This window comes from Toxotes jaculatrix, chromosome 9 (assembly GCF_017976425.1).
Source record: "Toxotes jaculatrix isolate fToxJac2 chromosome 9, fToxJac2.pri, whole genome shotgun sequence".
NCBI lineage: Eukaryota > Metazoa > Chordata > Actinopteri > Toxotidae > Toxotes > Toxotes jaculatrix.
This window is the reverse complement of record NC_054402.1, coordinates 113,068-127,062: the sequence shown is the minus strand read 5'-3', so window position 1 is coordinate 127,062 and position 13,995 is coordinate 113,068. Positions and strand designations below refer to the sequence as shown.

At 50.6% G+C, this 13,995-nt stretch overlaps 1 protein-coding gene across 1 annotated transcript; it reads left to right on the top strand.

The window, feature by feature from the left end:
* The first annotated feature begins 3,616 nt into the window (after positions 1–3,616).
* Positions 3,617–13,995, top strand: dlc (deltaC). Its single transcript, XM_041045931.1, has 10 exons — positions 3,617–3,913; positions 4,189–4,431; positions 4,637–4,697; positions 5,029–5,286; positions 6,095–6,283; positions 7,449–7,618; positions 7,744–7,960; positions 10,622–11,366; positions 11,568–11,682; positions 12,601–13,995. Exons 1-10 carry the CDS (start codon positions 3,863–3,865, stop codon positions 12,604–12,606), a joined length of 2,055 nt encoding a protein of 684 aa, XP_040901865.1. The 5' UTR covers positions 3,617–3,862; the 3' UTR covers positions 12,607–13,995.

The window sequence follows — 13,995 nt, the reverse complement described above, 5'->3', positions numbered from 1 at the left end:
TGTAATGAATTTCTCTGATTTTCCACCAGTTTCCTCAAAAACAACCGAACTTTGACGGAGTTTGAGTTTGAACAGTGTAACCTCAGGCTCTAACTCACGTCTTTCAGTGTCAATTTGAACAGTTTCTGATGAGCGTTAAAGAGAACATGCTATGCTCACGTGTGTTTACTGGGCCCTGATTCCAATCAAACCTCAGGAATCAGGAATCCTTCAGATCCCGGGCCGTAGAGCAGGAACCCTGTGGTGCCCTGAAGCTGTAAATCTGTTTTTCTTTTCCTCTCTCTGCTGGATTCCTGCTTCACAACCACCCATTTTTAATTCCTGTGAAGGTGTCAGGTCTGTTATCGCCTCTGAAACACCGAAGCCCCCCCCTGCCGCCTGGCTTCAAGAGACTGGCACGGGAACGAGTCCGACGCCAGAGGGGAATGATGGGAAACAGCGAATCTGCTGTCGGAACAAAAATCCGAACGTGAGCAGCGGGAGGCTTCGTCGGCTCCAGCAGCAGCAGCTCTGCTTTCAGGTGTGAGGTGAAGGTCCAGCTACCAGCAGAAACCTTAGTTTGTGTCTCACTGCCTGGACTGTTGTATTTTGTATTTTGTATTTCATCTTTTTTTTTACTCTGGTGTTTGATCAGGTTCAGTTTTAGTCCCAGGGCTGAACCACAGGGGACAGCTGGGCTGGACCACAGGGGACAGCTGAGCCGAGTCTCACGAAGACACTTCCACATTCAGAGCAAATAAAGATCCAAACGTTCACCGCCCCAAGTGAAAACACTGAACAGTTTTGCCAAACTTTTCACTGAAAATCTATTAAAGACAATAAAACTTTATTGCAACCTCGTAAACGGTGTTTTGCAAAGACAGAGGAGGCGGCTCCCCTCAGGCGAGTTCTTTCCCTCAGAGCCGTGGAGCATGAACCCAGGTTCCTCCATCTGAAGCCCAGCCGGGTTTCAGATTTAAACTGAGGGTTTGAGAGCTTTTCACAGATCAACAGCAGAGATCCATTCCTGTTGAACTTCTGATACAGTGACCAACGACGAAACGCTCGGAGTTAGATTCAAGGCTGGTCGGTGTTGTGCCCATCACAATGTGATCTCAGCGTCATTTCAGCGGGCAGCGTTACAGAAGCAGGACAGGAAGTCATCATGCTCATCGTCCCCCGAGCAGCGAGCCTGGTCCACATTCTGTTGGTCTTCACTCCGGCGTCGTTGCCTCTGAGGTTACATGTGAGCGAATGTCCAAACATATCAACAGGAAACGGGCTTAAAGGGTTTTTCACAGTACGTACAGGTGAACTGAAAACTCTCACGCAGGTGTTGGCACCTGAGTAACTGGACTCAGTTACTTTAATATATGCGTATGTGTGTTAATGTATGTGTGAGTGTGTGTCCTGCCTTTAAGTCACGGTAACTACATGGTTTGACAGGCGCACCTGAAGGAGCAAGTGGTGTGAGGAGGGGGGCGGGGCTCACACCTACCAGCCAAATGTCTTTCAGGTGAAAAAAGCAGTGCGAGGACCCCCCCCCTCCCTCCACGGACACACGTGTGTGTCTGTGTGTGTGTTTGTGGTTTGTTTGGCAGTGAACCAACAAATTTCTTTTTTTTGTACATAATAATCTAAATACGTCAAAGATCCAGCTTCACCTGGACCAGGTGCTGCAAACACCTTCAATCAAACCATCCACACTGATTTTCCAGAAGTTAAAACAGTTAAACCAGTTAAACCAGTCTGCTCTGGGCTCCAGGTTCTGTGGAGGTGTGAACGTGGGATCCCTGAGCCCCTGTGAAGGTTTATGAGTCCGACCATCTGCATCATTCCAGCAGCTCCCATGTTGTTAACAGCAGGTTAGCCGAGCTGAGAAGTAGCACCTTCAGGACCCCGCCCCCTCCCCCTCCCACCCCCACCCCCCGTTTGGCTGCGGGTCACATGTCTGCTCAGGTGTCGCTCTTGCCATGTCCTTAAGCCCCCCCCGCACATTTATGAGCGTGGTTGGTGACACCTCAGCAGACTGTCCCACTTTCCCACAGTCTCTGTCTCTGCCCCCCCCCTCCCCCACACACACACACCCCACGCGTGCGGTTTCTCACCTCAACAAAAGTTCTTTCTGCCCCTTTTCAGAGCATTTGTGCGCGTGCTGGGACTATGGACGGATGATGGACAGATGGATGTTATCAGAGGAACAGAATTAAATCCATAGAAACGCGCGTGACGGGTCGATCCTTCCACGGGGGCACGCGCACCTGCCCAACCAGAGGAGCGCGTGGCGTGCCTGTCTCCTGAGAGAGAGGAGTGTGTGTGTGTGTGTGTGTGTGTGTGTGTGTGTGTGTGGTGGGGGGCGGGGGCACGCGTCCCCTGCCTCTCCAGGGACAGGGAGAGGACGCTGCCACGTGCTGAGCAGGTATTGTTCAGACCGTGTGTGGCGTGCACGGGCGCGCGTGCGTCGCCGTCTCAGACATCAGTAACTTCCATTTTCTACGTCACTGAGGGAAACAGAGAGACCAGAGAGAGACAGGCACAGGACGACGGGACAGAAAGGACACAGTTAATAATAAAGGATAAGACATGTGAGAGTGGGTCTGAGGAGACAGAGAAGAGAGCAGAGGATCATGGGAAGTCCCCCAGCAGCCTAGGCCTATAGCAGCATAACTCAGGGATGGTTCAGTTGCTTTGAGTGTTATTCATCTGTGTGACGCTTTTGTCTCGAGCGACCACAGGACACACGCGCGACAACATGAATCTTGTCATGTGTGTGCAGATGAAGCGTGCCTCGTGCCGTGGGTGTGGTTTGGATTTGGAGGTTGGGGGGGTTAAAGTCAGGGCCAGTGGAGGCACGCGCTGCCCTCATTACTATAACAATAAAGGGTGAGGTTGGTCGCGAGCGCCAGAAAAGCAACGAAGCCACACACACACACACACACACACACACACACACACACACACACACACACACACACACACACACACACAGAGTCCTCTGTCCTCTCAAAGTTAATTGTTGTTCGCGCGTTAGAAAACTGTGTGCTCGCGCTTGTTTTGGTGTATGGACGGCACGCGACGCGAGGAAAGGGTTCAGTGTGTGTGTGTGTGTGTGTGTGTGTGTGTGTGTGTGTGAGAACGCTCTCGGGTCAGTCACCGGGGACAGGAGGTAAAAGGCAGCGTTTGGCCGCTCGGCCCGCCGCTGCCGCCGCTCCCGCTCCCTGACTGTTTGTTTTATTGCCCCACAGTAACTGCCCCCCCTCAGTGGTGAAAGCTTCGTGTCCGTGCACGTTTGTGTCGTGAACACGAACAGAAACCAACAACTGCCTGGAAAAGCTCGCGGAGCTGAGCGGCGATGAGAAGCGGCGGCAGCTCCGCTCCTCATTGGTCGCGAGCTGTGCGGTTGTTAGCCCGCGGGCGCGTGTCACTGCTCTTGTTTGACAAGAACTTGGAGTCGTATGATTTTTTTTTTCTTTCCGGGGACAGAGGATTTACTGTGGAGAGGTTTCGGTTTGAATGAACCGCAGCAGCAGCAGAGGAGGAGGAGGAGGAGGAGGACTCGTTCTCCAGGTGAAGGACACTCCTCCCCGCCCCCCCGTCGCCCCCCGTCCCTGTTCCGTATAAAGCCGAGGTGTAACCGCAGCTGCCGCAGACCAGAGTTCAGCAGCTCAGCGGATCTTTACTCTCCGCTGCCGCACAGCCTGCCCGCTGCCCTGACTTTAAACCCGCTTCGTTCCTTCCCGGAGTGTTTTTACTTTTTATTTCTTCACCTAACACCCCCCCCCACCCCCCGACCCCCGCCTCCTCCGGACCCCTTTGGATTTTACGCAGTTATTAACCCACCCCGGACCCCCAGCGCCTTCTGCCCTGGACGCTCCGTACGGCCATGGCGCGTTTGTTCCTGTGGTGTCTCCTGCTGCTTGTATCAGCACAGAGGGTGAGTAGCGCTGACAGCGCCCAGGTGACTGCAGCTTATTTTTCACCTCAGAGTCGCGGTGGTTTGGTTCTGCTGGTTCCTGGAGACCGAGGGAGGTTTGCAGCCGTGCGCCTTTACGCGCAGCGTGCCGCGTTGTCTGCTGTGTTGGTTTGATTTGTGGACACGCAGCAGACAGACGATGCAGCGCAGAGAGTCGCGCATATCACGGTGATTTTCTGCTCTGCATCAGCTTCTGTTTCGCCCCCAGTGTCTGACCCCTGCTCTCTGCCCTGCAGACTCTCTGCTCCGGAGTCTTCGAGCTGAAGATCGACTCCTTCACCAGCTCCCGCGGCGTCTGTCGCTACCAGTCCCGGGACTGCCAGGTCTTTTTCCGCGTGTGCCTGAAGCACTCGCAGGACGTCATCAGCCCGGAGCCGCCGTGCACGTATGGCACCGCTCTCACCGCGATCCTCGACGCAGACTCCAACTCCATTTCCGAGAGCGCGCCCATCAGGGTGCCGTTTCATTTCAAGTGGCCGGTAAGTGACGGACACCACACGAGCCCTCTCTGCACGGGCACCCCGCGCGTTTCACACTGATCTGACGAAGCACGCGAGCCGGTGACAGCTTTCAGGTACTCCGGCACGTGCACGTCAGCGGGCTGCTATTGTGGATGTGTGTTAACCCTGTTAGGCATGAATGAAGTGGACGGCTGTGCTCACCGACCCTCTCCATCCGTTTCAGGGAACTTTCTCTCTGATCATCGAAGCCTGGAACGCGGAGTCTTCAGAGCTGGAGTCCACAGGTACGCTACAGCTGCAGCGCCGCGGCTCCACCGCCAGGCGGCGACAGCGGCGCTGTTTCCCACCGAAAACACACATGAAGAAAGTTTGATTTCAGGAAACGCAGCTTTGCCTCAGAAGTCACAGCAGAAGCTGTGGAGACTGATGTTAGGTCATAGGTCAGATTACAGAGGAACCGCTGAGCCGCCACGTCACGGCGAAGCTGTTCTTGATCCTGTTCCACAGCTGATAAACATTCAGTGTCTGTAGGAAGATTATAGAATGTTCTGGATAAATAACTTAGTTTGGAATATGGCCAGTTATATAACAACGCTCCTTCCCTCGTTCATCCAGAGAACCAGAACAACCTCATCAGCCGGCTGGCCACCCGGCGCAGGCTGACCGTTGGAGAGGAATGGTCCCAGGACGTGCACTTTGGCAACCAGAGCGAGCTCCGATACTCCTACCACGTGGTGTGCAATGAGTACTACCACGGTGAGGCCTGCTCCGCCTACTGCCGACCCCGGAACGACACCTTCGGCCACTACACCTGCGACGACAAGGGGAACCGCCACTGCCTGAAGGGCTGGAGCGGCGAATACTGCTCTGACCGTGAGTACGAACGGCTCTTTAAGGCATCATCCTGTTACAGTGTTATGTTTGTCTGAGGGGTATTTAATGTGAGGGGTATTTAATCTGCTGTCGTTTTTGAATCCTGTCCAGGCTTATTAGGGTTAAGAGCTTGTGATATTTTCAGAGGAAATGAGAGTGAATCTACTCTCACTGTGACACTTTGCTTCTGACTGGCTGAGAAACTGGAGTTAACACTGTTTCTGTACAGTTGTGTGACTCCTCCTCCTGTTCTCTGGGGCGGTATTGGGGGGTGTGGGGGTATGGGGGGGGGTTGTTGTCCAGCAGCCTTGAAATTGTTTAGTCAAGCAGTTGTCAACGCCGTCGTCGGCCCCGAGGACAAAAAAAAGATCTTAGAGCTTCTGTCGTTTCCAGTGTGTGTGTGTGTGTGTTGGCTCTGAGGTCTGCTCCTTTTGTTTTGAGCTCAACAATGGGCCCCTGCTCGGCCCCTCCTCGGCCCCCGGCCTGCCCTCTGTAACAGGGACACACGCTGCAGCTTAATGTGCGTCGCCGTGCGTGAAAGGAGACGGCATGTGTTGCTTTTGTTGTGTGGACCAGCTGCTTCACTCAGTACTTAACAAGCACTTGTAGGGGAGGTGTGTGTGTGTGTGTGTGTGTGAGAAGCTCGGGGGGGTGGGGGGGTTGTTTTGTGATTCTAACGGAGGATGTGAGACACACATGCACTCAGTAACATTCTCTCCTCCTTCTTCCTCCCCCTTTCTCCCTTTCCCTCTTTTCCTCTGACCCCCCCTCCCTCTCTCCCCGCATTTCCCTCTGCTCCTCCCATCAGCCATCTGTGCCACAGGGTGCAGTAAGAACGGTTTCTGCGAGTCTCCCGGGGAGTGCGTGTGCCGGCAGGGCTGGCAGGGCGAGCGCTGCGACGAGTGCGCCCGGCACCCGGGCTGCCTCCACGGGACCTGCCAGCAGCCCTGGCAGTGCACCTGCAAGGAAGGATGGGGGGGCCTGTACTGCGACCAAGGTGGGTGCCGCGGCCCGGCCAATCAGGTCCTCACACTGTCCACACACCGACCCACAAACGATGCGTCGCTGTAGAGTAACCGACCGCCAACAGCTCTGACTAACAGGAGCTGTAGATGGCGGAAAAGTCAAAGGATCCTTCGACGCTTTTGTTTTCATCTTTTGCGACCGTCAGATTTTTTTTTGATGTTATTGATCGGGGTATGTTTTCCAGAGCCAGGCCGTCTCCATCTGACGGTTCTAATACCAGAAAATTCACACAATCGTTATCAACGTTCAGTCTAATCCCATTTCAATCCCAGTGAAATGGGATTATACTGAATGCTGCTTCAAAGCTCTTTGAAACACTTAGAAATAATCTTTATACATTTGGAACCTTGTTATTTTGCAGATATATTTTTATTACTGGTTTTTATTCCCATGTTATAACACTATTTACAGAGTATTTACAGGGATGAAGGACGGCAGCTGCAGGTAAACAGGTTAAAGCAAAGCGCTGTAGTTGGGGACGTGAGCTCGTACTCAGGTACAGGGCACGGGTTCAGATTTTTGCAGCTGCTTGTCTGTAGATGAAAAAGTTGTGTTAACATTATGGTGTAAAAATAAAACAGAAGTTTCCGGATTCTGAAACTTTTTATCATATGAGCGAATATGAAAAATACGTTTCCCAAAACCAGCATCACTGGATCTGTTTCACTGCAGAGGGGCGTGGCTCTGGTTCACCTGGCCTGTAGCTTCACCTGAAATGTTCAATGTTAATGCCAGTTTCTGATGACATCACCACCCAAATAGAAACAGGTGGCCCTTGATGAACACATCTGCCCAGATGTCTGGCCGTGCGCCACCAGGGCTCTGTCCTCAGTCCTCTTCCATCTTCATTCTTTTCTTTACGCGGTGAACGAGTTACCTATCTGACCACGTTGTGCTGATGAGTCACATGTTTCCCCGTCTGTCTCCAGTTTCTACGGTCTGACAGCTTTCACAGTGTTTAAAGAACTTTGGAAGGGAAATAAAATCTGACACGCAAACAAACCAAAGCGTGTTCAGCTTTACCCCTGTAAATCTGTCCGATTCAGATTCAGACCTTCACGACCCAAAGCAAAGAAAAAAGTCAGTTTGGTTCATCAGCCTAACTTTGCTGTTACTCTCTCCTGTCCTCGCCCCAGACCTGAACTACTGCACCAACCACAAGCCGTGCCAGAACGGCGCCTCGTGCACCAACACCGGCCAGGGTAGCTACACCTGCACCTGCCGACCCGGGTTCACCGGTAAGAACTGCGAGGTCGAGACCAACGACTGCGACAGCAACCCCTGCACGAATGGCGGCAGCTGCAAAGTAAGTCGGCACGCCCACGGTGCCAGCGCAGCATGTTTTGATAATCATCCTACATTTGTGTTCTGCCTGACCTGAGATCTGTGCCCGGACTGACGCCTGGTTCTCTCCTCTCGTCTTTCCCTCAGGATTTGGTGAACGACTATTTGTGTGCGTGCCCGCAGGGCTTCTACGGGAAGAACTGCGAGATCAGCGCCATGACGTGCGCAGAGGGGCCGTGTTTCAACAGCGGGACCTGCGTGGAGAACGGCGCTGGAGGCTACAGCTGCCACTGCCCGCCCGACTACACGGGCTCCAACTGCGAGAAGAGGATCGACAAATGCAGCAGCAACCCCTGTGCTAATGGTACGCGCCACCTGTAACCTGCTTCATTTCCTTTTTTATGTAACGCCACAAAGACCGCTCACGGTTTGCTGTTAGCTGAAGGCTGAGTTAGTTGCAGAAATGTACCAGTTTGTCTGTGGCTTGTGTGACTGGTTTGTGTGGCTGGTTAAACACGATTAAAAACACGGAGCTGTGTGGCATCGTGCGTCTCAGGGATGTGATTTCAGAAACACTCATATCTGAACCAGCGAGCCTCTGACTGTGGAGCTGACCTGATGCAGCTCGCAGGAGTTCGGTCACCGAGCAGAGGTTCAGACATGCGATCGCTTCCTCCTTTGTTCCTGGGGAAGTGGCTCCAGATGATTTTGCTTTGTAGGTTTGTGATATACTGTGATGTTCTGTCCAAGAACAGGAGGATCTGAAAGTTTGATTCATGTCCCGTCTTAGCTCGTCGCTGCCTCGTCACATTTGATGGATGAGGCGGAAACACGGTTCTGTGTTTTTAGTTCGAAGCTTCTTCGCCGCTGTCCTACCAGGACCAACCAAAGAGCCTCAGGTGTCAGCGGCTCACTTTGGACGATGAGTTCTCTGATCACTGGGTCGGTGCAGTTTAAACCGCGGCCAGGAGCCAAAGCTTTACCGCTCGTGTTGTATCGCTTCATCTGCATAGATCTAAACTCTCACTGACTGGATCCACCTGTTGCAGGTTGTTTGCAGAGTTCAGATTATCAGGTACATCTGAATGCACAGTTCACGAGCACACTCACCTGTGAACTCCAAAATATTTACAACCATTGCTCCATAACAGAAACCTGATCTGGTTTTTCCTCAGATACAGAGCTGCAGCTTAGTGCAGACTCAGTCTCTGAGATCCTTTTGAGGATCAGTCCTCAGGTTACAGCCACGCTCCGTCCACAGACGGAGGCAGTGAAGCTTTCACACCATTCTCATCTTCTTTTGCATGAAGGTGAGTGTCAGCGTCTGTTTGTGAAGAAGTGAGTGGAGACGCTGAGGAGAGGACACGTCTGGCTTCCTGTCTCTGACATTGATTAAAGGGACATTTCCCCAAAGTTCAGGTTTTCTGCCGAAAATTTATTTGTCGAATGGATCAAATTCAGTTTTTATCTAAAAGTTAAAATCACCATAAACACACCAGAGATGAACTCATGATGTTTGGCTTTACAGCCGTACATCAGACATCTGTGTGTGTGTGTCAGATTGGCGTGTAGGAGCCCGTGAGCGTGTCTGAGCAGCTGATAACACGATAACACAAACATCTCCCTCCTCGCTGTGCCGTGTCCTGAGCTCTCGGCTCTCGGGCCTGACGGAGCGGGCGGCACCGGGCTGGTGCACGGCTCATTTCTGTCCGATTGCGTCCCAGAGTTTTACGAGATAACGCAGCCAGCAGCGTGTCGCTGGCACGCAACATGTGTGTGTGTGTGTGTTGCCAGAGGAGCGCTGGCCTGCTGCCTCTGCATGTGTAACTCATTTACTTCAGATTGCATAGTGTTTGCATCACAGCTGAACATGGTCCAAAACATACCATCAGTCATTAGGTTGATTTCCCTTGTTCTTGGCAGCTGATGCTTGCTGCAGAGAGAGAGTCCATCAGTCCATCAGTCAGCACAGAGCGGAGGGGGACTTTGAGTCTAAAGCAGTTTTGGTTAAAAACTGATTATAAAAACAAAGAAAGGTGATTTCAGGTCTCTGCCGGTTGATTTGGCAGCAACGTGAAATGAGCTGTAACCAGCGGCTGAGTGAACACAGCGACATGTGAAGGGTTCGTAGCAGACTGCATTAATAACCACAGAGTGAGTGGGAGTGAGGAGTTTGTTGAAGACGACATTTTCACAGGAGCAGACAGATAATCAGGGTCAGATGGCTCCAATGGAGAGCTGAAAAATTAAAGCTGTATCAGGTACAGTTAGCGTGCAGTTATCGTCAGCCTGCTGCGTGGAGCCGTCTCCGACCTTCAGTCCTCCCTCAGGTCCTCATTAAACGTGTGGAGACGGCTGCCTGCTTATCTCGGATCTGGGACCGTTCCTGCTTCTCAGTGAGCCTGACGGAGGAAAACAAGACTGGTGGTGCCCAGTTGTTTCAGCTGTGCTCTGTTAGCGCCGCACAGAGCTGCCAAACAGGGAGCTGCGTTGCCGTGGTTACGCTGCGGCTCAAGCTTCAGCGCGTGGCACAGAGCCAGAGACGAGTGTCCACAGGTCCTCTCTTCTCTCACGTCCTTCTCAGTAACTGCACCTCTCCTTTATTCACACATGTCCTCGGTGTTCTCAGGCAGGTCACGTGACGTCCTGGCAGACGTTGCTCTCCTGATGTGCAGCGTCTGTCCACCTTCCCTTCTGTCCAGTCAGAGTCTTCTGTTCAAATCTAAGACAGTTTACACTCCTGTCACTCAGCAATGTCCGCCACATCGATAACCACCAAGAGACAGTGTCCACCATCTTGGCGTCTCTCAGGTGTGCTCCCCATCCTGTCAGTAGCCATCTTGTTTCTTTTCCGCCGTCTCTCCTTCAGTGTTTGTCGGACACTGGGACTCTGTCTCGTTTCCAGGTGAAGTTTGTATTGCAGTCATGCACAGAAGGGGGAAAACGCGTCCTCTGTCCCGCCGTCTGTCTTCTTCCATCTGTCTGTGTTAGTAACTAAGACCTTCCTGTCTCTGTTGTCCTGCAGGTGCTCAGTGTTTGGACCTTGGCGACCGCTTCATGTGCCGCTGTCGACCGGGCTTCACCGGATCTCACTGCGAGACCAACATCGATGACTGCGCAGGAAACCCTTGCCGCAACGCCGGCACCTGCATCGACGGCGTCAATGACTTCACCTGCACGTGCACACTGGGCTTCACCAGTAAGGACTGCTCCGTGCGCACCAGCCCCTGCGACCAGTTCCCCTGCGACAACGGCGGCACATGTTACACCCACTTCACCGGCCCGGTGTGTCAGTGTCCGCTGGGCTTCATGGGCGCACGGTGCGAGTTCTCTGTGAGGACCAGCACGCCGACCGCGAGACCGCCCGGGAACGGCGACTCCCCTCCGGCGCTCATTGCCGCCGTCGCCCTGGGCCTGGTGACGCTGACTCTGCTGGTGTGCGCCGCCATCCACATTCTGCGCCAGCTCCGCCGGGCCAGGGCGCTGACCGCCATTTCCATGTCGGTGAAGAACGACCTGGAGGCTGTGAACAACCGCAACGCTGTGATCGGTGGAGGCGGGCCCAATAACGGGGGCTTACCGGGAGCACCGCTGTGCAGCTTGAGGGAGAAGGAGGCCTTCCTCATCCCTGGAGGACAACTCAAAGTGTCCAATAAGGATGCAGCGCTGGTGGAGAACGGCAACGACAACGTGGGCATTTTCAAAAACAAAATGGCGGACCGAAACCTGGCGAAAGAGGAGCAGCACCTGAACAAGAACAAGTTTGACCTGTAAGAACCTGATAATGGTTTGATAGCTGTGTGTGTGTGTGTGTGTGTGTGTGTGTATGAAGGCAGGTCGCAGCGTGTTTGTTTGTCGTCTTGTTATCTGATTGGTCCGCCGTTCACACGCATTCGCCGAGTATTTCTGTCGTTGTTGTTGCCGCCGTACCAACCCCGCCTCCCCCCTCTCTCTCTCTCACCCACTGACAGGAAGAAGTGTGAGCCGTCCATCATCGTCTCCCCTCTCACCTTTGCGAAGGACAGTCTGTGTCGCCCAGTCTTCATCATTCCAGAGCAGATGGAGCAGTGTGTGTTTGCTACTGAGGTAAGGACACACCCACCAACGCAAACCCTGCCCTCTTCCGTTCTGTTCTGTTATCTTGTGGAGGAAGCGGTGACAGTGAATCCGAGGCTGTGCAGTGAGAAGCGAGTCCGAACATGTTCACAGATCAGAAACTGACTCCTGTATAAAGTTTATTCAAAGTTTAGAAAGGCTGCGTCAGACCTCGGTCGTGTTAAAGACAGTGATCTACCATCACGTCCTCTGGCTTTTGTATAGTTACATCACTGATAGATTATTGATCAGCTCTCCAGTGGTGGCCACACTGCAAACAGTGTAAACAGTTTTTTTATTAATGAGTTAGTAGGCGGTGGAAAATGTCCACGTACGTGAAACTATAGAAAAAGTTAGAACAACAAGCAATAGAAGTGATAGTTATAAGGTTGTGACGTAAAACTCTTCATCTTTAAAAATAAGAGCATTTGCATCAAAACTCATACATTATCTGTGAAATTTCATTTTTTCAGGTTGATTATTGATAATTTGTTGGCTTCGTTTCACATTTAGCTTCAATTTCAGGAACTAAAATTTGCCAAATCTAAACCACACGTCTAAACCAAGAGTCAGCAGATACACTGAAAGTGACTTGTGTGCCTATAACAGGCAGTTTACACTGTATATCTATATGGTATATATTCATTTATGCCTGTACTGCCTTAAACTTGATCATTATCAGTTTAGTTTTTTGTTGTAACATTGCAGTATTTTCTCAGTATTTAAGTGTATTGTTTTCTTTTGTTTTATCTATTTCTTGCCTGGTTATTCTATTTTTTAAAAATTTGTTTATTTTGTTTTTGTATGTTTTTGTTTATTTGGCTCGGGGGGGCACGCTTTTAAATTTGACCAATGTGACGTGATCACATACGCCGACGACTAACCTCTGTTTCTCTGTCTCGTCTTTAGGTATAACCTTCGGTTTCAAACCACAGACGGAGGAACTTTTATGCTGAAGGCCTGAAGCACGTCCTGTCCAGGACAGTTCACCCAGAGGGTCGATCGTACACACATTATTTTATTTAATATTTATTGCAGCTGCTCAGTGGAAAGGAACAAAAAGAAAAGACTTGTTTTTTTTATTATATTCTGCTTTGATACGGAAAGTGTTCAGATGACAATGTTTTGGAAAAGAACGAAAGAAAGAGCAGTGGAGGTGGAGAGAAAAGAGGAAAGACTGAATGTCTGGCGTCATTTGCACTATTTATCTTTTTTATACTTTAAATATTAATATAATTTTCCTGTCTGTATATTTGAATTTTCTTCGGATCAAACGTGAATAAGAGATGCGAAGAGTTGAACCTGTCCACCGCTCAGAAAGACTGGTGCCTTAGCTATGCTTCCTGTTCATCAGGGCGTCCATTTCCTGTACAATTTCACAATAAGACGTCAATCAAATCGCCAAAGGACCTGCTTACAGGAACGGAGGACATAAAGAGAAAGACTCTGGACTTTTCCACCAGTCGTTTCTGTCTGAAAGCTGAACTGGACACTTTCTATCATCACTCCGTCCATTTGATTTTCTTTCCTGTTGGAAGTGAAGCATCACATTGTGTCCTGTTAGGGGACGAGGGACACCAGCCTTACAATCACCGTCCAAGCTACGAACTTTTAAGTGCCTCTTCTTATAAAAACAAACAAACAGGAAAAGGAACACGCCTTAAAGCCAAAATTCAGAACAAGTAGAATTTATTTCCTCTTCTAACGTGTGAGGGTTTTTATTTGTATCTCATATTCAAACTCTTTCTTTACAAGCCAAGAAAACCCGCCTGGAATCGGCCCCGCAAACTGCCAACATTTAAATCTGTGCTTTTCCAGTCCCTGAAAGTCAAACCTGTCCAGCCGAGCTGGATTCATCCTACAAATCAGTGCCGAGGTTTGTCTTTCTGTGACTGTACCTGTTTTTAGAAATGTATTTTTAAGTGAATCAAAAAGCAGAAAGCCTGCTGCCTTAGGTAAACGGCAGCATCCCAGAGACTGCTCACAGTCGTTTTTCTGAAAGGCCTCCAAAGAGAAGGTTCTTTATTCTGGCTTTTTTTTTTTTTTTTAACCTAATCCATTTGATACCAAAAATATGTGTTTTCCTGTGTAGTCTTGTCTTTGTACTGTCTTCATTAATTTAAGAAAACAATGCAATGTGTACATATCCTCCAGGAGATAGTTTTCCTATTTAATTTTGCCCTTTGTAAATAATTTTGTATTTATGGAAGAGAATTGTATATACGTCTATGTTAACGTGCCTGACGTCTCCGCTCAGAATCAAGAAATATATTTTTTCATAAATAAATTAGAAAATAACCTGAA